This window comes from Cornus florida, unplaced genomic scaffold, assembly GCF_030987335.1.
Source record: "Cornus florida cultivar Cherokee Brave unplaced genomic scaffold, ASM3098733v1 CherokeeBrave_3.0.0_Hap2_Chr05, whole genome shotgun sequence".
In the NCBI taxonomy this organism is placed as follows: domain Eukaryota; kingdom Viridiplantae; phylum Streptophyta; class Magnoliopsida; order Cornales; family Cornaceae; genus Cornus; species Cornus florida.
In genome coordinates this window covers 86,374,311-86,398,174 of record NW_026775575.1, presented here as the reverse complement: position 1 = coordinate 86,398,174, position 23,864 = coordinate 86,374,311, and the positions used below count along the sequence as shown (strand labels likewise).

The 23,864-nt window shown below is 36.1% G+C and overlaps 1 protein-coding gene across 1 annotated transcript; it reads left to right on the top strand.

Moving 5' to 3' along the window:
• The first annotated feature begins 11,610 nt into the window (after nucleotides 1–11,610).
• Nucleotides 11,611–23,123, top strand: LOC132307364 (aconitate hydratase, cytoplasmic-like). Its single transcript, XM_059805090.1, has 20 exons — nucleotides 11,611–12,297; nucleotides 13,226–13,330; nucleotides 13,658–13,818; nucleotides 13,898–13,990; nucleotides 14,405–14,590; nucleotides 14,812–14,973; nucleotides 16,143–16,287; nucleotides 16,375–16,517; nucleotides 16,645–16,701; nucleotides 16,789–16,868; nucleotides 16,968–17,043; nucleotides 17,348–17,533; nucleotides 17,701–17,768; nucleotides 17,878–17,996; nucleotides 18,131–18,252; nucleotides 20,000–20,098; nucleotides 20,183–20,662; nucleotides 21,091–21,189; nucleotides 21,291–21,533; nucleotides 22,677–23,123. The coding sequence occupies exons 1-20, from the start codon at nucleotides 12,006–12,008 to the stop codon at nucleotides 22,743–22,745; spliced, it is 2,985 nt and encodes a 994-aa protein (XP_059661073.1). The 5' UTR covers nucleotides 11,611–12,005; the 3' UTR covers nucleotides 22,746–23,123.
• The last annotated feature ends 741 nt before the right edge of the window (nucleotides 23,124–23,864 follow it).

Genomic DNA, 23,864 nt, shown 5'->3' with positions numbered 1-23,864 from the left:
AGAGCCAGAATCCGCCACCGCAAGAGCCACAACGGAAGGAGGAAGAGATGACGACACCTGATCCGCCCAAAGCCCAGGCCGCGAAAGAGAAGCCATAGCATGAGCCACTCTATTACCCTGACGATGCACATGAGTCAAAGAGGCAGACGAAAATCGTCGAAGATCCATAGTAATATCAAAGCAAATAGGAGCAATTTCTGATGGACAAGACTCCCCGTTCAACACTCATAATCGAGAAAAACCCAGCTCCAAAGTAGAAAAAATAGCATGCTGACAAACTATAGATTCTACCTACAACGAAGAAGAAGCTGTAAAGGTGTTACCCTGCACTGGAGTTAAGGAAGAACAGAGAGACCGAGCATCTGAAAAATCCCAAAAATGGCCAACCGTCTTCCGAACAACCTGTTGGGATTTATATGCCCTGGCATAGCAAATTCCTGTTTGGATTAATTGACATATGTTCCTGACGTTTCTGAAATATTTATGTTTTATACAATTGGTGAATTCAATGTATTATATTTCGATTCACTATGAAATTGATAGTGTCCATGTAATTACAAGAAATATTTATATATATGTATGTGATGGCAATCAATGCATGATATATAAATAGTAATTATAAATTGTTCATAGTCGGTAATTATGGATGGACTCATAATTAATTAAGACTTGAACTGGATCCGCGTTAGGTTGAGATATATTGCGAGAGCTGTCGTATGCAATTACTCCCTATCACCGTCATGGCATTTGACTCTTAAGCATGAGAAAAGTATAGACTATTTTATTAATTAATAATTACTTTGATTTGTTCGGCGGATTTTTCGGGATCCTTAGATCGACACTTCGGGTAGTTATGTAATTAATAGTTAGATGTTTATATTTTCAATATTTGCATCATTGCTACTTGTATTTATTTTGTATTGATTATGGTTGATCACAAAGTAAATTCGAAGGCCTTCGTATGATTTTAGACAAAATGATTTATTATATATTTATTTATTAAATTATTATTTTTGTCGAATAAATGTTTTATTGTGATCGAGCCAGAAATAATCAAAGGTACCAAAATAAATATATTAATTAAGTAGTCGGATTGATGACATTATTTATCCGATAACTAATTATGCATAGAGGGGTCAAAGTGCAACATTGACTTAGAGGTTATTTATTATTTAATTGGAGTTCAATTAATTTCTTTTAGTGGAGTAGAAATTAATTTATAAATTAATTTAATTGGGTCCATGGACCGGGCCAATCATTAATTCATTGTAGCCAATAAAATAATAGGCCCAATGGATTCTCACTTATAACCCAACTTGATATTGGAATCATATTAGATTTGAGAAATGTGAATTAGAGATTGAGAAGGATTAGTTGTTTCATTTTCTTTACCTTTATGTTGCCTATAAATATACATGGTCTATGTATATTTTAGGGGTGATTTTTATGAGAAGGAAAAAAGGAATAAATTTTCTCTCTCTAGAAAATTAGGGTTTATGTTCTCATCTAATGGAGGCTCCCACAAGCCTAGTTTTCGAATGTAATTCATGGAGGCTTATGAGTGATTCCTAAAGGCAAAATAATTACCAAGAAGATGGAGATCCAAGGAGAAGGCATCTTGCTAAGGGATCTACAATAAGTGAGAACATTCACTTTAGAGGAAAGTTTTAAAGGTTTACTCAGACCTTTGAAGTAAGTATTCAATCCATTAATTGAATGATACATCATATTTTTATTTTTGCATAAAACTTGTCTCTATGTGATGAATCAAGATTTATGAATCAAAATCCCTCGAAAAGTTTTTAAAACTTGCACGTTTCCCAACAGTGGTATCAGAGCATGGTTTGATTCATTACTAGAGATCATGATTTTATGAAAATCATCATTCATGGATCCAAAATTATATTCATATATATTTTTATTGATGTATGTTGATGTATGATTTAATATGTTGATATATATTGATACATAATGATGCATGAATGATTTTGAATGAATGATGATGTATGGTTGGGCCATGGATGAAGCTTATGGGTTAAATTGATGTAATTTTATCTTTGGATGAATGTAATTAAGGCTTTGATTTAGCCGTTTGAAAGTTCAATGATGTAATTTAATTTTTTTCCATTGTATTTCAAATTGTAAATATTTTTAAAGCCATGTAATCTTCGTCAAAAGATGCTATGAAGCTTCAAGAAGGTCCAAAAGGGTTAAATTATGCTTCAGTAATTTTCTGGAATTTTTCCGAATTTTTTGGAATTTTTCTGGAATTTTTTTAGGCTTAATTTAATTTTCTGGGAATTTTTCTGATTTTTCTGAAATTTTTCGGCGTTTTTCCGGTGGCCGGAGCATCGCCGGCGGCGAGAAGAGGCGTCGGAGAAGGCTGGGATCAGATGTGGTGCAGGTGGGGTGAGCCTGGCGCGTGAGGAACACGCGCCAGGAGGAGACATATGCTGGCGCGTGCATTGCACGCGCCAGCCAAGGTGGTATGGCTTCCACTCGCGTGCAGGCGCGTGGAGGCGCGTCCCACGCGCCCTAGGCGCGTGCCAGCGCGTGGGGGCGCGTGCCTTCACCTGCAGCATGCCCCAGGCGCGTTCCAAGCAGTGTTTTGCTTCTCCCGGTGCGTACCAACCTTATGTGGGTGTTTGCAAGCCGATGGATGATCCTCGCGCAATACTTAGAGTGGTTAAATGTTAAAAGTTGATTCCATTGGCCATTTTATTTGCTTTATCTGTTATTTGTTTATTTATGTGATGTATGAAATGCATGGAATGTATAATTGTTAATTAATTATTATTCATGCATTGGATCCATGATATTTATTTAAATGGCTTGATTTATATTAATTAAGTTATGAAAATTAATTGGATTTGATTACTAATTAATTTAAGGGCACTTATTGGAAAACGCAAAATTATTTTTTTTTGTAAATTATTTTTAAAGTGTGCTTCAAATTAAATATTAGTGAATCGTTTAAAGTCCAAATATTTTCTAAATTTAATTGGATTAAAATCAAGACGTTTTGCATGCATTATATCATGTAAATGAATAAAATGAAAATCCTAATTATGAATGATTAAAAATTTAGTGGGAGCGGGAATTTTTATACATTGCCCCATGGCCTTTGTTATTAACACCATTGTAATTAGATCTTCAAAAATAAGGCCCCACGCATGATTTGAAGAGTCTTAATATTACAAGAATGGTTGTCTCATGAAAATACAAATATTAAATGTTCATTGTAATTAGATCTTTAAAAATAAGGCCCTACGCATGATTTAAAGAGTCTAGATTATAATGACAACATATTTAATGTTTAATTTTTCGTTAGAGTTTTAATAACGTTATACACTCAATCTAAAATCAATAGTGTTAGCTTCCCAACGAAGTGGTCTATACTAGGTGATTTTAGAAAGGCTAAATTAAATCGGGAATCATTTCATATGATAGATAAGGCATTGTCTTAAGAGATATGGAAATGATGGGATTTACCCGCCAATAGCAATAATGAACTTCGCCAACCGAATAAGTTATTGGCGTATTGGTTATTCGATTTTTCATGCAGTGGTTAAGGGACCCACATATTATTATTTTAATGGAAGTGCTCGCTTCATAGCAAATGAATCTCAATAATAGTAATAATGAACTCCTCCAACAGGATAAGTTATTGACATATTGATTAGTTGATTTATTATGCTACAGAGTTGAGGGACCCGCATTAATTAAAAGGGATTGTTCACCAATAATGATAATGATCTTTTGTTCGATTGAGATTTATTGTATTATGTGGTTAACAAGCTCATTTTAATTTTAAATATGCATGACATTATTAATAGTTCACCTTGCATATTGTATGAATGCATTTATATTCAGATTAATTATGTCTAATCCAGTTTAACTGTTTGCTTACATATTCTATGATATTGGACCTTATTTATAATGACTGAAAAATGAACTTAGATATTTTATTCACAACGTAAGGGTACAAAATGTGTTTATTACTCCTATACCTATCTCTTTTACTTTTAGATACCAAATTTGACATTAATGCTTTTAATAAATTAGATAAGACAAATGATATGACTTGGTGCAATATTCTAGAGTTTAACTCGAATATACTCCAAAGCTAACATTTGTATTATTTTATTTTCTTCAAGCATCATATTAAATGTCAATGAGATATTTTGGTGAGATTAGATAGAGCATATGCCTAAGTACTGTGTCAAATTTAAATACCATCAAGATAACCTCATGAACTCCAGTTTGAAATCAAATTTTGGAAAATGATTGTTTATTATTTAAAATTAGCTGGAGATCAATAGGGCGGACTTGGGTGGTAAGTTTCAAGTTGACATGATTATTGTCTTGTTACCAAACTCGTTCGATTCTGTTATAGTGAACTAAATAAGGAATCAGTTTGAGTTCACACTCGCTGATATTCTTATAGAATTGGTAACAGATGAAGGGATAATCAAGAGTATGGGCGTTCCTATCAATCTAACCTAGTCTATACCATCTTCTTCTAGGCCCAAGTGGACGGGCAAAGCAAAGAAGAAGGATGATAATAGGACTAGGCTAGCACAAAACATAGGTATCTAAAAGGTTAAAGGGAATAAGGCAGTGTATGTTGAGGGCGAATGAAACTGTTTCTTTTGCCGTTAACTAAGACACTAAAGGACAAACTGTCTAAGCAATGACGTGGCATAGGAAAATATATATTTAATCATTGAGCCATGTTATGTGGTTGTATCTATTGATTCCTGATGGATAGATTCTGGAGCCACTAAACATGTTTGCAATTTATTGTAAGGATTTCAGGAATCCAGAAGCCTTGATGATATGGATATATATTTATCTTTTGACCTGATGCCAATGTTGTAGTTTAGTCAGTGGGAGTATTACATCTGAAATTAGAGATATGAGGATATTAGTATTAGAGAACTATCTTTATGCACAGAAGTGAAACGCAATCTCATTCTTATTTTACTTTTGGCTTATAAAAACTAGATCGTTATTTTGTAAAACTGGTTTTATAAAATTGAATAGATATGCGATTACTTCTGGTGCATTGAAAGATGGTTAATATACTATAATCACAAACTCTTAAGATTTGCAGGATGTAGAAACTAATGTTGGATCTTCTAGATTGAATGTTAAGAGAAAATTTGTTATTCCTGACTCATTGTATTTTTAATGTCTATTTTTGGGTTGTTATCAATCAATATAAGATTCAAAGATTGGTCAAAGAAGGTTAATTACCTAGTGAGGCAGGGGAGCCTAAACCAAACTTGTGAACCCTGTTTTGAAGGATAGATAACTCTTAGGGCTTAATTAGCTAGATGAAATAGACATAAAGGACAATTGGAGGGTACACACTGACACGTGTGGTCTTATGAACATCCAAGCAAGATTACTCACGTTTTGGATAAGTTTATCTGATGCAACACAAGTCTTAAACTCTTGGTATTTTTTGAGAAGGTTAAGACTGATGTGGAACACATATTAGGTAAACTTATCAAGACACTTCGATCTGATCGAGGATATGAGTATTTCTTGGGATAGTGCAAAGACTATATGGTCAATGAGGGTATTATGTACCAGTTTTCCGCAATTAACGCTAAATGTATTTAGGTGTCAAATAGGAATAACAGAATTCTACTTAACATGGTTAGATCTATGATCAGCAATGCTACATTATCTCTTTCATTTAAGAGTTTAGCGTTAATAACATCGATGTGCATTATGAACTGCATTCCATCTTAGTCTATCTCAAGGATACCGTTGAGCTGTGTTTTTGACTAAATCTTAGTTTGAATCACATGCACATATGGGGTAGTCTTGCACATGTGCGCTTGATATGGACAAGTAAGTTGGAAACAGATCATATGCATGATAGATTTGATAGCTACTCTAAAATGTCACTAGGACTGATTATTTTATGATCTCAATGATAAAAGTTGATTGTTTACACTTACTGTTTATCTATAGGAGAATCATATTATGAATCACATACCTAGTAGCATAGTGTTAGAGAATATGGTAAGAGTACCAGATGTACCACAAGTGAACACACTTATTATAGAGATTGAGAATAATATATGAATTCCCTATTGATGCGTTAGCATCATCTACTACACAGATTCTTGCATCAGTACATTGATGTAGTGGGAGGATTATCATCCAATTCGACAGAATCATGTTTTTAGGTGAGACCATTATGGACATCCCTGTTAAACATGAGTTGGACCCAGTAAGCTACACGGAAGCGTGAACCGATGTGGATACAGATCGTTTTGGTGAGTTACTATGAAATCAGAGTTGGAATCTATGTATTCTAATAAATTCTGGGATCTTGTAGAACTTTCTAGTAGGGTGATTCCTATGGAAGGCAAGTTAATCTACAAAGAGATACCAGAAGATTTCTTAGTGAATAAATCATGAGTGTACAAGGGAATGTCATTATTTTTCTAGTTCTATATATATTGATGACATCCTACTCATTTAGAATGATGTGGAAGTTTTGTCATCAATAAAGAGGTAGTTGTTCAATTACTTTTAAATGAAGGATTTTCAGGATGTAAGCTAGATTCCTAGGATCAAGCTTTTGCAAGATCAGGTTAAAAGGAAAAAAAGGCTTATCTTAATAATCCTACATTGATAAAGTTTTGACCAGGTTTGGTATGCATAACTCAAAGAATGAGTTATTGCTTTATTGATATGGATGGCTCTCTCGAGTAAGTAGTTTTTCAAGACTATCAAAGGAGATTGAGCAAATGAGACTGGAACAATATGTTTCGGCATATGAGAGTCTCATATATGCCATGGTCTATACCAAACAGGATATCCGCTACATAGTAGGGATAGTCAGTAGAGATCAGTCCAATACTGGACTTGACAACTGGTCTATTGTGAAAAATATCATTAAGTACCTAAGGAGAATCGATGATATCATACTCATTTATGGATGTGATGATATGGTTTTAGTCAGGTATGCTAGTTCTGATTTTCAATCAGAAGTAAATACTATGAGGTTCATGACTTAATGTATGTTCACTTAATGGAAGGGAAATCAGTTGGTAGATTGTCAAGCAGATTTCAACTGTTGACTCAAACCTGCAGGTGGAATATATTGCAGCCTTAAAGGTGGCAATATAAGCCTATTGGTTTGATCTCACTGATTTAGAGGTTGTGGAGCATACTAGCCTGCCTATCGAGCTATATTGCGACAATAGTGCAGAAATAGTCCAAACCAATGACCCAAGGTTCCATAGATGAACAAAATACACTGATAGGAAGTATCATGTTCTACATGATATTGTCCGGCAAGAAAATGTACTTGTAGCTAGAACATTGCATTGGAACACAACTTTGTTGATCCATTATCAAAGGTATCATTGATCAATACTTTTGATCATCATCTGGATAACATTGGAGTTATGTGCAATTTGAATTGGCTATGAGGGCAAGTGGGAGCTGTTGGGATTTATATGCCCTGGCATAGCAAATTCCTGTTTGGATTAATTGACATATGTTCCTGACGTTTCTGAAATATTTATGTTTTATACAATTGGTGAATTCAATGTATTATATTTCGATTCACTATGAAATTGATAGTGTCCATGTAATTACAAGAAATATTTATATATATGTATGTGATGGCAATCAATGCATGATATATAAATAGTAATTATAAATTGTTCATAGTCGGTAATTATGGATGGACTCATAATTAATTAAGACTTGAACTGGATCCGCGTTAGGTTGAGATATATTGCGAGAGCCGTCGTATGCAATTACTCCCTATCACCGTCATGGCATTTGACTTTTAAGTATGAGAAAAGTATAGACTATTTTATTAATTAATAATTACTTTGATTTGTTCGGCGGATTCTTCGGGATCCTTAGACCGACACTTCGGGTAGTTATGTAATTAATAGTTAGAGGTTTATATTTTCAATATTTGCATCATTGCTACTTGTATTTATTTTGTATTGATTATGGTTGATCACAAAGTAAATTCGAAGGCCTTCGTATGATTTTAGACAAAATGATTTATTATATATTTATTTATTAAATTATTATTTTTGTCGAATAAATGTTTTATTGTGATCGAGCCAGAAATAATCAAAGGTACCAAAATAAATATATTAATTAAGTAGTCGGATTGATGGCATTATTTATCCGATAACTAATTATGCATAGAGGGGTCAAAGTGCAGCATTGACTTAGAGGTTATTTATTATTTAATTGGAGTTCAATTAATTTCTTTTAGTGGAGTAGAAATTAATTTATGAATTAATTTAATTGGGTCCATGGACCGGGCCAATCATTAATTCATTGTAGCCAATAAAATAATAGGCCCAATGGATTCTCACTTATAGCCCAACTTGATATTGGAATCATATTAGATTTGAGAAATGTGAATTAGAGATTGAGAAGGATTAGTTGTTTCCTTTTCTTTACCTTTATGTTGCCTATAAATATACATGGTCTATGTATATTTTAGGGGTGATTTTTATGAGAAGGAAAAAAGGAATAAATTTTCTCTCTCTAGAAAATTAGGGTTTATGTTCTCATCTAATGGAGGCTCCCACAAGCCTAGTTTTCCAAGGTAATTCATGGAAGCTTATGAGTGATTCTTAAAGGCAAAATAATTACCAAGAAGATGGAGATCCAAGGAGAAGGCATCTTGCTAAGGGATCTACAATAAGTGAGAACATTCACTTTAGAGGAAAGTTTTAAAGGTTTACTCAGACCTTTGATGTAAGTATTCAATCCATTAATTGAATGATACATCATATTTTTATTTTTGCATAAAACTTGTCTCTATGTGATGAATCAAGATTTATGAATCAAAATCCCTCGAAAAGTTTTTAAAACTTGCACGTTTCCCAACACAACCAGTTTCTGGCCTTCCAAATAACCCAAATACAAAAAGAAATCAAACTAAGGACCCCTTCAAATTTCGAGGAAACCAAAGCCCGTTGCACCATAAATCGCCATCCATCCCGAAAAGAAGAAAATGAAGAATTCAAAAAATTAAAACGCAACGGAGATACTTTCCACACCTGAACTGAATGGGGACAGGAAAAAACAAGATGCATAACAGATTCCTCATGCAGACCACAATGAGGACATAAAGGCGACACATCACAACCTTGAGCCAACAAAGAAACACGAACCGACAAAGCATTAATACGACACCGCCAAAGGAAGTGTTGCACCTTAAACAGAGTACGACACCGCCAGATGGAGGACCAAGAACCAGGGGAAAAAGCAACGCCAGAAAACGTGGACATGGAAATAGCCAATTTATAAGCAGACCGAACGAAAAACTTACCCGACTTCTCCGGAGCCCAAATAACAATAACCTGCTTATCCCAACGGCTGATATGAATTTTCAAAATTTCCTGAACCGTAGGCGGAGGGAAAAGCTGAACTAAGACATTCACTCGCCACAAAAACGTCGCCTGACAAATCCACCACAGAAGCAACAGAAGAGAAATGAGCATGAACTGAGGGTGGCGGTAGCTTATGTGGCAGTGCAAGGACCCAATGATTATTCTAAACATGTGTAGAGGAACCATTCCCTATCAAGGAACGTAAACCTTTTTGTAAAAAAGCCTGAGAAAACCAAATATTGCGCCGGCCCCATGAAGGATTAGACCCCAATCAGGCATCCAAAAAAGACGAAGATGGAAAATACTTTACCTTGAACAGCTGATATACTAAACCCGTCTTCGTAACCTGAAAATGCCAAGCATGTTTCGCCAAAAGAGCTAGGTTGAATGCCTCCAAATCACGAAATTTAAGACCACCCAAATTCTTGCTCCGGCAAAGAAGATCCCAGTGAACCCAATTTATTGCAAGCACAAAAAAATGAGATTTCATTCCAAGAATAGCGGATGTATATCAGTGTGCCTTGCACAAAAGGTACCAAAATGCATAACGCTTTAAACACGCGGTAAAATGAATTCCAAATCATCTTACAGCTAAGGAAAATTGCATACATATAAATAATATTAAACCTAATATCTTTTTGCTCTTTAGAATAACAACTTGAATATCTTTATGCACTTACCAAGAAAAGAGAATATCTTAATGCTCTTACGATAATGACTTGAATTATGAGATACCACTTGTTAAGACTCCATTAATAAAATAAATATTTCATGGTGGAGCCTTAAACCCGTATAATTCAAGTGTGATATATTTATATTGTTTTTCATAAACTTACTAATATGGTTTTGTTTTTGTTTTTATTTTCTTTTTGAAATTTGTTAGGAATAGCTAGTACGGTTTTATTTTTGAATTTTATTCTAAAAGTCATCATACTATTTAGAGATGAAATTAATAAATACAAGTATTCCATATTCGGGGTGAATTATTATTATTCCATCTTCACTTATTTCAGGTGAATTATTATTATTAATTTTTTTTAATTTTTTATTATTATTATTATTTTTTTTATCTTTGACAAGAAACATAACATACACCCGCTAGCTTTTTTTGTCCCTTTAAAAACTGGAACACTCATCGTTCATTTTCTTCGATAAAAAGAGATATTACTAAATCACAAGATCTTATAACACCTTGTTAGTGACCCTTTCAATCGGAGTTAAAATCTATAACCATTTGCTTAACTAGTATTGTACGCTTCAAGTCTCAACCGTCTTTAAAATTTTATTTTTGGATTTGAGGCCGTTGGCCGAGAGTGAACGATTTGCTGAAGCGCCATACAACATCTACAACAAAAATATCGGGTAGATACAAATGATTAAAAACACAGAAAATACCATCCCAAATCTAACTAACACCTCTTATAGTCAAGCTCAAGAGTCTTGACAAGCGAAAGAAAATGTATCAGCTATAGAAGGAAAACCACCACAACAAAAGAAAAAAACAGTGCTAGAGAAAGACCCCATGACATCACCCATGACGTCAGTGAGGAGCCCACCGGCGAGAGGACCAAACACACCAGCGCAGGCACCAGAGACGGTGTACGTCGGCAAAGGACGCATATGCATCAGATCCACGCCCAGCGCAAAATACCAAAAAGCTCCACAAAGGAGCAAACAAATAAACCCAACTTCAGCGACCCAGCAACCATGAACTGGCGAAAACGACGCAAATCAGGAGATCGGGAACAAAAACTCACGATGAAACGCGAGAGATGCTGCGCACAGCGAACCCTCGATAACAGCGAAGAGAAACAACTAAACATGGCATGAATCCACCTACCGAACAGACTATGTATAATACATCGAGATTATTTATCAGTGGATGGTCGCAATCAGAACCTCCCCACTCCCATGGGAGGGAGTGGGGAGGAAAGAGCCCATGGAAGTGGGGTGGAAAGAGGGAGGAAGGCAAGGAGCGGCTAGGGTAGAGAGAGGCCAGAGAAAAGTTGAGAGGGTTGGTGCAGTTGGGATTGAGAAATATTGACTCCCTAATGACAACTGCTGAGGCCTTCTTCAAAAAAAACAAGTATTCTAAATTCAATGGACTCTAGAAGATCATTGCATAACATTCAACGGAAAGTTTTAAAGTATATATATATATATTTATACACCCCATCTGGAGCCCATTCCCATTTTGCTGGGTTTTGAACCTAGTGGGGAGAGAGAGAGAGAGGGACACACTTTTCCATGTAAAATATTTCCATTTGACATTTCCCCCAAAAAAAAAAAAAAAAAGAAAAAAATCCACGTAAAATAAACGGAATTGAAGCCGGGTCCAATCACGACGCATACTTGTCCAAGTCTTCAGCCCTGAACCAGCACCACTTCTAGAAAACGGCACGCAGCCCTAGGTCATTCGCTCTCCACACGCCCCTCTCTCTCCCATTTTTATTTCTCTCTGAACATTGCTAAATCATTCGCACAACAAGCCAACACCACCGTTGGCACCTCCATTACTCTCTTTCATCATCCCTCTTTCTGAGTCATTAACACAACCGCTCTCTGCAATCCTTATCTTCGTCGTTTGAATGCGTGACATTAATCATGTATATAACCACTTCTTCGTCAGCTACACTCCTCAGAGCGTATAGGTCCCGGATTTCATCTTCTCTCTCATCTTTCTCTTCTCTCTCTAGATCGCCTCCCCACTCTTCTCCTTCTTTCCACACCAATCAGTACCGATCTCTCAGCTTCTCGTCCGCGTTTCGTTCTCTCCGGTGCTCTGTTCCGCGTTGGATTCACGCTACTGATTGGAAACATTCGCCTGCTCTTACTGCTCAGGGCAGACTCGTCAATCCTGTCATCCACCAGTTCGAGCGAAAGATCGCAACCATGGGTACAGTTTGTGTTTTCTATAGCATTTCCTTGATTTTTGGATTTTATTTTCTCAAACTCGGTGTGTGCATGTGTGATTTTCTAATCTTTTTGTTTTCGAAAATGAAAAATTAACTGAAAACCAAGTGATTACATTTACATTGGGAGTTTGAGCTGATATTTTCGTTTTCGAGGCCTCTAATGACGAAAAATTGTTAAGATTCGAAGTTTTGCATTTTCTGGATTGTTGGATTCTCTGTTCTCAATCTCGTGTGTGTGATTTTTCTTACTGTAATGATATACAACAGTGAAGTTCTGAATCCAAAGTAATCTAACTGAGAATCAAGTAATTACAGTTACATTGGGAGTGAATTAAGTAATTACAGTTACATTGGGAGTTTGAGCTGATGTTTGTTTTAGTTTTGAAAGCTTCCTAATTATGAAAAATTGTTAAGATTCAAGGTTTGCTTTCTTTATTTCATTTCCTACATTTTATTAGCATCCAGCCGAAGCATTGATTGCATGTGAAAAGCAACTGAACTTTTACTCGGAAAACCTTTTGTATGTACTTGATGATAAAGAGCCGGTTTCGAGGAATTTTGTAAAATGTTTTTGCATTTTGGAAGAGTATTATGAACTATTATTAATTCTGGTGAATTTTAATAAAAATATATATAAGAGCTGAATACATCGTGTCGACCCCAACAAGCGAACCCTTAATCTTCAACTTGGAAAGTAAAGGAAATACTACTTGAGCTAAGCTCTTGGTGGTAATCGATTCAATGTTTCTCTATAGGAGCAGACTACATTAGATGGGATTTTGATCTAATTTACTATCCTTACCTTGCTTTTTTATTGTATGATTGCTTTTGTGTGAACTTTGTCACTTTTTGAAGTTGTGATTATTAATAGGAAATTGCAAATCTAATTGTGTATATTGGTGGGTTCAGCCTCTGAGCATGCATTCAAGGGAATCTTGACCAGTCTTCCCAAGCCAGGAGGTGGCGAGTTTGGAAAGTTCTATAGATTGCCTGCTTTGAATGATCCAAGGATCGGTAATTCTCTAGAACTTGATTCGAGTTTTGAGCACTTGTTCTCTATTATATTCTTTTATTTTCTGCAAATCATTGTGTCTATTACATATATTTAATTGTTACCAGTCACTTACTTCATTCTAATGTCCATTTCCTTGTTGGATTACCTCTTCGTTTATTAATTTATTTATGAATGTCTGTTTTATTATTTTCCTCAATGTCATGGTGGAGGCATGGATAATTTGGGCAGTAATTAAATTATTCCTTCGAATATTTTTTTTTCTCATATTAATTTTGTGTGGACTTACTAAGAACTTATTTTTTTTGGTTCTCTTGCACGAATAACAGATAAGCTGCCTTACTCTATTAGGATCCTTCTTGAATCAGCAATCCGTAATTGTGACAACTTCCAAGTCACTAAGGAAGATGTTGAGAAGATTATTGACTGGGAAAAAACTTCTCCAAAGCAAGTTGAAATTCCTTTCAAGCCTGCTCGTGTTCTCTTGCAGGTACAGTTCATGAGTACACCATATGGGGTTGTTTTAACAAAAACTTATCCAACTTCTAAAGCTTATGTTTCTTTCTCAGGATTTTACTGGTGTACCAGCTGTTGTTGACCTTGCTTGTATGCGCGATGCCATGAACAAGCTTGGCAGCGATTCTAACAAAATCAATCCTTTGGTGCGTATTGTTGTCATCAGCTGCATTACTTTCAGTTAGAATTAGGCATAGTTGAGTCCCTCAAACTGGACATTTAGTTCCTTTCTTCAGAGTGGTTCAATCTGGTCAACATGGGATAAAAATTTCCTGATTTGAGCTTAGTAATATGTAAATGCTTGTTGAGCCTAAATGTATGTCTCCCTATATGCTATTTCATCTCTGTGAAAATGTTTTTGTACTTCAAATTTTTTTCTTCAACATTTGTTGTTGTTGTTGTTGTTTTGGGGTTGGAGAACTCCATTATGGACCTTATTAGAATTATTAGTTTTATAGCCTGTTTTCTCATTGAAAGTTGTATGCCTTGATGGCGTGTCCGGTGGATCTTGCTAAAAGTATTTTCACTACTGTTTGTTTACAACAATAAATTGCATGCAGGTTCCTGTAGATCTTGTCATTGATCATTCAGTTCAAGTTGATGTTGCTAGATCAGAAAATGCAGTACAAGCAAATATGGAGCTTGAATTCCAGAGGAACAAGGAGAGATTTGGTTTCCTAAAATGGGGGTCTAATGCTTTCCAAAACATGCTTGTCGTTCCTCCCGGTTCTGGTATTGTGCATCAGGTATGAAGGGAAATGCATGAATATATTATCTCAGTGTTACTGTCTACAATTATATGCATAAATGATGTATAGGTTTTTTCTTTTATTTTTTTTTTGTCTAATTTTTTATTTTAATTTGTATATAGATTGAAGTAAGCATTAAATTTTTAGTTTTACTGCCATGTTTCATTTTGATGTATCTGGTGTGGAGAAACCAAACAAGCTGACACAATGTTTTTCAGGTTAATCTTGAATATCTTGGGAGAGTTGTTTTCAACACTGATGGCATGCTCTACCCAGATAGTGTGGTTGGAACTGATTCTCATACTACCATGATTGACGGGTTAGGAGTTGCTGGCTGGGGAGTCGGAGGTATTGAAGCAGAGGCAGCAATGCTTGGCCAGGTAACTAATATCATGGAACTTTACAAGGGTTTTCTCCTGTTCCAAGATGGAAACTTCACTTCAATCACTATTTTTTGTTTTTTGGGCACACTGGCTACGGCTGCATTGGATATTTACTATACTTTATGCTAGTGAAGCATGTCTGTGATGTGCAATTGTGTAAAATATTGTGGCATATACTGCACATGCTTAAATTTTATCATCTCATTCTATTAGTGAATCTTAAGTATAACATCTCAAATGATTAGTAAGGATGGCAATTGGGCATGTTGCCAAGTGTACCCCTCATGGGGGGAGAGTTGTGGCGTTTCCAGAGATAAATCATCTCATAATAGGCTTGGGTGTAGGAGATGTGAACCCCTTTAATGCTATTTTACTTGCATCTTTAATGCATATGACTATACGTAATTGCATACATGCTGCAACAAATATGCAAATATGCCATGTTAAAATTTGTTGGGGGCGGGTTGGCGTGGGACTCTTAAACCTGAGATATTTTTGAACTTTGGATTGATATTAAGATGGCTTCCTCTAATTGATAGTTTCAGTAGATCACCCCACCTTCTGTTCCAACACACCCTAGTGCCACTCTTTACCATTTCATACGTTAAGTGTTATGTTGATTATTTTACTCAGTTGTTGGCATTCCAGCCCGTATATTTGTTTCTTACTTGCTTCGAGAATCATTTGTGGGCAATGGTTCATTATTTACTAATCATTAACATCTTTTACACCTCAAGTTTGTTATGCTCTCGTCATCTACAGTCTTTTGTTCTTTTTTATACTTGTTTGTTCTAATAATATACTATTATATAAGGAATCCAAAAGCATAATTAACTATTTAAAACTGGAGATTTAGGGCTAAATATATAAATTCAAATTGAACTTTAATTCAGCATTCAATGTTATGCCAGACCTCTTTGACTAAAAATTAAACCTTACTAGTAAAATATTCCTTTCAAGTGAGAACAAATTTCGTGTAGTCAAATGCATTTCATAGAGTGAGAAACTGCTGAATATTGTTAGCATTTAGCACTTAACTGGTTTATCAAACCAAAATCTATCTGGTCCTTTTATCAATTTCTTCAATCTGCTCTTGCACATGCTTTCAAAATTATTGTATTGAAGAGTTCTGCTGCATTTTAATACTACGTTTTCCACATTGACAGCCAATGAGTATGGTGTTACCTGGTGTTGTTGGGTTCAAGTTATCTGGAAAATTACGCGATGGTGTCACAGCTACTGATTTGGTTTTAACTGTGACTCAAATTCTTAGGAAGCACGGTGTTGTCGGAAAATTTGTCGAGTACCATGGTATTTAAAGCTGAACCTCTAGTAATTTCTGCTGCTTTTGGTTTCATCCAATATATATCTAATGTTTTAATGTGCCTTTTCATGTAGGGGATGGTGTGGGTAAAATATCATTAGCTGACAGGGCCACTATTGCCAATATGTCTCCTGAGTATGGTGCAACAATGGGGTTCTTCCCGGTAGATCATGTTACTTTACAATATCTCAAATTGACTGGACGAAGTGATGAGACGGTGAGCATTATTGTCATTCATGCGTGTGTCTGTGTGCACGCATGCTTATAAATAAGGATAACATCTGTCAGTTGTTGTTGTTTGTTAAATATTGTCTTCATGAGGTAGTATTCTTGTCAAAATCCAGGTGGCAATGATAGAAGCATATCTGCGTGCAAATAATATGTTTGTCGACTATAATGAGGTGAGACTCTTTTCATTTTCTTGTTTGCTAAGTTATATCTCAGGTAAAGCTGGTAAGTTTCGTCTGACTTATTTTTTCATAATTCAGCCCCAAAAAGATAGAGTATACTCATCTTATTTACAACTGGACCTTGCGGATGTTGAACCATGTGTTTCGGGGCCAAAGAGGTGTGTGTTTTGCACTTGCTCATACTCTTACATATTGACACTGCTTAGTCCATTTATTAAGGTATCTTCAGCGATGTCTAACTGTTCTATTCTCAACAGACCTCATGACCGAGTTGCTTTGAAAGAAATGAAGGTTGATTGGCACTCTTGCCTTGATAACAAAGTTGGATTCAAGGTGAGTTTTAAGCATTATGAGTGCTAAACTTCTTATCATGTTGTAACCTGGTTAATCCTCTTAGTTGACTGCTGTTTTGAAGTACTTTGATAATGCAGATGTTCCCCCTCCCCCACCCTTTTTTTTCCCTCTATATATCTTTTTTTCTTCTTGTAATGAACTTGAACCAGACACATCATCAGCATATGAAGAACAACTGATTATTTTACCAATCTATATCATCTTGATATATTGGAAAAAAGGTTATTGCCAATCAATATCTCTCATGTTTGTCGTTGTTTCAAAATGTCCAATTATGATGCAGGGCTTTGCTGTGCCAAAGGAGGCACAAGATAAAGTGGCAAAATTCTCATTCCATGGACAGCCAGCTGAGCTAAGGCATGGTAGTGTTGTCATTGCTGCTATCACGAGCTGCACAAATACATCAAACCCTAGTGTTATGCTTGGGGCTGCCCTTGTTGCCAAAAAGGCTTGTGAACTGGGTCTGCAGGTCAGTCATGGACCTCATGTTCTAAAGACTTGTGAATATTAGGTTCTGGGTTATATTCGTTTAAATTTGTATACTGTTTAAGGTCAACTCTAGTTGGATTTACCTTTTTCTGTAAGATAGTCACAGGGTTTTGATATTCACTATCTAATGTTTTGCGTATGTGCCAGGTTAAACCATGGGTAAAAACAAGTCTGGCCCCAGGCTCTGGAGTAGTTACAAAATATTTACTCCAAAGGTATTGCTTGTAATTTTTAGTACAAAATAACATTGAACATTCAGTTGTCTGATTTAATAACTGTTTCCAAAATATGTAAGGAATAAATCTAGGTTTTTGCTTGATGCAGTGGGCTGCAAAAGTATCTAAATCAACAGGGTTTTAATATTGTTGGATATGGCTGCACAACATGTATTGGGAACTCAGGGGACTTGGATGAATCAGTTTCCTCTGCAATAACAGAAAATGGTATTGTTGAAGTTTTGTTCTCTTGTCTCTATGGCTGAATAAATTAAGCAGTGACACTCTTTGGTTCTCACATATCGTTTGGCAGGATCACGATTTGACTGTTGCTCTAATTCAATTATGATCTCCTTGTGCAGACATTGTTGCAGCTGCAGTTCTCTCTGGTAACAGGAATTTTGAGGGTCGTGTTCATCCCTTGACAAGAGCTAACTACCTTGCTTCTCCTCCTTTAGTGGTTGCCTACGCCCTTGCTGGCACAGTACGTAACAAAAAATAAATATATATTTCTTTGCTGCATGTCTTGCAAAATATATTCACCATAAAGTTATGTTGAGCACAGTTGAAGGAATTGAAAGATGTGGAATGGACCAAAAGCTATTATTACGTAATGATAGTGCAATGAACATTGTAAAAGCTTAGGAGGGGTTATACGAGTGGAGATGGTCAATATTTTTTTTCCTAGTTGGTACTCTCACACACGCCTCCACTGAGACTCAAACCCCCGATCTCTCTTTGAGAAGTAGGGACTTGGTACCGCCAGGCCACTGGCCTGTTGGTGAGATGGTCAATATTGCAGGCACATAATTATGTTTCTAACATTGAAATTCATTTTTAAGAAAAAAAGTTGTCCCAAAGATGTGACACGCTCCAAAGGAGGATTCACCAAGACGCCGAAGGTTCTTGCCTTGGGTGGGTTTGGGAACCAGATATGTGTTCCTTGGGTTTTCCTTCAAAGGCACATACTGTGGTTCCTTAATACTTCATGTCTACTTCTAATCTGAGATGGGTAGAGGAAACTCTATACTCTATACAAGCTTTGGTCTTGGAGGTATGACCAATGGGATGCTTGAGGGTCTTGTCTTGGTGGTGATGGTTAGAATTGGGCTTAAGCTTAGGCAGATATGCGTCCCTTCATAGTCAGGGGCACCACCAATCTCACTGTCGACTTGAGAAGGAGGCCTAACAGTTTTCTATGCAGTTGGTTTTGCCTTGTGTGTTTTCAACAGTCTCTTGGTGTGCAGGCCTAGCACTTTAAACTCTGCAGCCAATTAGTTGCTCTTGACTTCAAGATTGGTTGAAACATGCCAAAAACCCTATTTAAGGCCCAATCTCTTTGCCCATTGACTAGAATTGGTGTCCTTTGGCTCTGTGCCTCAGTCATCCCGCGCCTTACTTCTCCCCCATCTTTCCTCTCAAGGTCACTTTGCCCCAAGGTGTTTCTGTCATCTAGACTATCTCATTCTCTTGTGTATACAATCCACCTGTGGATTCTAGTCATCTAGGATTTGTTATGAATATATTTAGAAGGCACATTCTCAAGCTTTCTTAATCTGTTTGGAGAGACATTGATTCCAGTAAGTGGACGAGATAGTAGCATTCCATTGCCTTCTTTGTCAGGAACTAGTTGGGGTTTCATGTTGATGTCCAACAATCATGTTTGGCCGATGTTCTAACTTTTGCATTTATACATGGGTTGGCTAGTCCCTTGCATAGTAAAGATATTACTAATTTTTGATGCACCTAATTTCATATGATTTTTTATTCCTGAACATGTTTGATACTTGTCATACAATCCTGAGCATGTGTCTCCTTTGTAAACTTCTATTTAAACATTATAAAGAGATTATTGTTGTAAAGGAACTGAAGGGATAATTAGTGACCACTTTTGAAGTAAAGGAACTGAAGGGATAATTAGTGACCGTTGTCTTTACTTCATGATAACTTGTGCAGCATCTTATCATCTGAAAAGCCTGATATGTGCTAATGGCAATAATTTCGTAAATATAGATTTGTTTAATTGTCATATATATAGGTTTGCATAGGTTACCTAGATAATTGCCCCTCGTCCGTCTCCATTTCTCTCTCCACGTATGATGTTGAAAGTTTAATATATATTTTTAGAAGGAATCCTCAAGACATCTCCTCCTTTTATATGTAATAGTACTTCTTAGTATTGATATTGAATCAATTCTTCACTGTATGATAATATGAAATCATTTTTCCAGGTTGACATTGACTTTGATAAGGAGCCAATTGGAGTAGGGAAGGATGGCAAGAATGTCTATTTCAAGGAAATCTGGCCATCTACAGATGAGATTGCAGAGGTTCGTGATTTTGAGATTGCAGATCATTTGAAAAAGTTGTAATAATTTATAAAATGAACTTATTTGGGATAGTATGGTGTTCAGGTTGTTCAATCCAGTGTATTGCCAAAAATGTTCAAGAGTACGTATGAGGCTATTACAAAGGGCAATCCCATGTGGAATCAGCTGTCAGTTCCGGAGGGCACCCTGTACTCATGGGACCCTAATTCTACCTACATTCATGAGCCACCATATTTCAAGAACATGACCATGGATCCTCCCGGGGCCCATGGAGTGAAGGATGCTTTCTGCTTGTTGAACTTTGGTGACAGTATTACAACGGATCACATCTCCCCAGCAGGAAGCATTCACAAGGATAGTCCCACTGCTAAGTATCTTCTTGATCGCAGGGTGGATCGCAAAGACTTCAATTCTTATGGTAGTCGTCGCGGTAATGATGAAGTGATGGCAAGGGGAACTTTTGCAAATATCCGCCTCGTTAACAAGTTACTAAATGGGGAAGTTGGGGCAAAGACAATTCACATTCCTACAGGAGAGAAGCTCTATGTGTTTGATGCAGCAATGGTGGGTTCCTTGACATTAACTCTGCATATACCTTCCTGTCTATCTATTTCTTTTTCAATTTTGTGCTTTAGTCAATTTAGTACTCCTCGCAATATGATTGGATTTCTTACTGGTGTCATTTTGTGTCAAATGAACACTTGATTTTCTTGCAATATTGGTGGAAGTAATAGCAGTTTACTTTAGTAAATCTTTTTTGCTTCAACGTTGTGAACTCTGAAGGGAACCTATTTTAAGTACTGGTCAATGTTCTCTCTCTCCCTGAACTTGACTTTCATCGCATATCTATAGCCATATACATAATTATTTTATCTGAAGTTATACCCTGTGAATTATTAATTTCAAACACTTCGTCAACCGTGGACATTGGTAATGTCTGAACATCAAAATATTGATCATTTCTTATTATGTGTATGAATCTGCTATTTCAGAAGTACAAGGCTGCCGGGCAGGATACTGTTATCTTGGCTGGAGCAGAGTATGGAAGTGGAAGTTCCCGAGATTGGGCCGCCAAGGGCCCAATGCTATTGGTGAGTTTTTGTACATGTCTGCTACAACAAATTTGCACATCCCCATTTCCTTCAGCCTGTCTAGTCCTCTGTCATCTTTTATAACTGTTAGAGCATAACAGGGAGTGAAAGCAGTGATTGCAAAAAGTTATGAGAGGATCCACCGCAGTAATTTGGTAGGAATGGGCATCATTCCACTTTGTTTCAAGGCTGGAGAAGATGCAGACTCACTTGGATTGACGGGGCATGAGCGTTATTCCATTGACCTCCCAAGCAATATTAGTGAGATAAGACCTGGTCAAGATGTTGCAGTCAGTACTAACACCGGAAAATCTTTCACCTGCACAGTTCGCTTTGACACTGAGGTAATTCTTTCTTAAAAGATCTATTTTGATGCTATGGAAAGATGAACATGTGATAGATTTGAAAAAAGGAAATCAGCATGACATAAAATGAGAACTTCCATTAACCTCACGTGTCAGGAACAATAAAACAGATACGTTGAAAGCCAAATTCTTCAGTTTTCGTCATGAAGTAATTTGGATTATTTAAGTTTTGTTGAAAACTGTTGCGCAGTATAAGTACACACACACAAACATATATATATATATATATATATATATATATATATATATATATTGCGCAACAGTTTTCAACAAAACTAAAATAATCCAAAATTCCAAATTACTTCATGATGAAAACTGAAGAATTTGGCTTTCAACGCATCTGTTTTATTGTTCCTGACACGTGAGGTTATATATAGAATCAGGAAAGGTGACTGTTCTGTATAATTTTTGCAGTGCACTCTTGATGCTTTTTTCACTGTGAAGTGCTTCAATTACACATATTCAACTCATGTACTTGTTTAACGGAACATGAAATAAATGGAAAGCAAAAAGAAAAGAAGAATTTAGATGTACGACTTATTCTAATGTGCACATATATATGATACCAGAAATCACTGGCCCTGTGATCTAGTTTTTTGAGGTTAAGGAAGGTTCAGGCTGCAGTTTTGAAAGACACTTCACCTATTGTGGTGGTACTATCCTTTTTAAGTCAAAACGAGATGGTTGCATATTTGCATATCTCACCATTTACAGATAAGAAAAAACCTCCTGATTATAATTAAAACCGGGTTGTTTTGGAATAATGCTGAATAAAAGTTCTTATGGGCGGATTATCATTGACGGTTCATGTAAAATGTTGCCTTGACTCGTAATCTGTTTGGTTTGCACCAGTACTGTAAGTGCCGCATGGTCAGTTAGATTGTGTTATTAGCCAGTTAAACCATTATATATATGTATGGACAGCTGGGCAGTTATCCCTACTTGCACGGGCATGCCTTGACAATGCATTGAGTCACCTGGTTAAGATCGCTCATTTGTGTCTTATATAATGAGTTAGACATGACTTTTATGATGTACTTGTGCTATCAGACTGTTAGGTGAACTCTCTAAATGAGAGCTGTTTACGGGTTGATGCTGAAAGTTCTTTAATTGCTTTTGCAGGTAGAACTGGCTTATTTCAATCATGGAGGCATACTGCCATATGTTATTCGGCAACTGATTACGCAATAAGCGATTTCATTGTTGGTCAGGAGCCTTTCTTCATCAGACGAGTTATAATACAATATTTGAGAAGAGAATAATTTTTTTTAACCATACAAAATTTCCTTTTCCACCGAGGGGATTCTCTTTTTCAATTCGCAAATTGTGCAAGCAAGTTTGGCTTGTTCGAGGAAGCACTGCTCTTAGAAATAAATCCTCCCCTTTTCGATGTTTACATGTTCCTAGTTCTTTCATTTCTTTTTGGATTTTGTATGAATAGATGGAAGAGCAGGTATGTTATGAACCTGTTTAGTGTAACACTAAAAAGTTTACGCCCATGAACAAGTATAATTGAGACATTTAAAGTGTCAAGCCCAATGAAATGGAAATTACATTGTTTTTGCTTCAGCCTCTGGGTGGCTTTTCTAAGTTCTGGATCTTCTTTATTTATTTCTGTTTTCTCATAGTTATTCCTTCTAGTAGAATATGCTTGGTTGATAGTCTGTTTCCTTCATCTTTTTTTTTTTTGGGTATTTGGAGAAGTAGTTTTTCATGCAAACCTACCATTGTGCTAATATCGAGCTTTAAGATCAGAAATTGAAAAAAATGTAGTAATCCATGTCAGGAATGAAAAAAAAATGTGAGAATTGCTTTTCACAGCTTTGAGCTTCTATTTGTAATGGATTTGGGTTGAAAGTATAATTTAGAAGTAAATTTAATGGTTTAGATCTAGGTTTTCACAGTGTGCATAGAATGACTTGAAAGGTGTGTGTTGATTAATGTGTCAAGTGTTGCTTGAAATTCATGCAGACAGAGATTATTATTCTTGCTGTGAACTACCATACCTAATGTTTTTAATTGGTCACTTATGCAAGAAATAAAGGAGTGAGAGCCTCCACTTGCTTGTGTTTTGTATAAATAATCAATCATTTAATTAAGCAATTCATTGCAACTCTTCGACCTAAGTATCACTACTCTATTATTTTTGCACGTTGATAGTATTCCATACCTTTAACATTTCTTTTGACCTCGCAACATAACTTTCATAGGGAATTTGTCATTCCAATCACATCCCTTCAAATCCATTGATTTATTTATAAAAAATTTCTTCATAAATTTGATTTATTTAATTTGCTAGTGTTACCTATG

Bases quoted from the DNA above. Each gene is read 5' to 3' on its own strand.
- LOC132307364 (XM_059805090.1), top strand. From the start codon at position 12,006: ATGTATATAACCACTTCTTCGTCAGCTACACTCCTCAGAGCGTATAGG. The intron at 17,769-17,877 runs GTATTGCTTGTA...TGCTTGATGCAG, and splicing joins ACAAAATATTTACTCCAAAG to TGGGCTGCAAAAGTATCTAA. The intron at 20,663-21,090 runs GTGGGTTCCTTG...CTGCTATTTCAG, and splicing joins ATGTGTTTGATGCAGCAATG to AAGTACAAGGCTGCCGGGCA.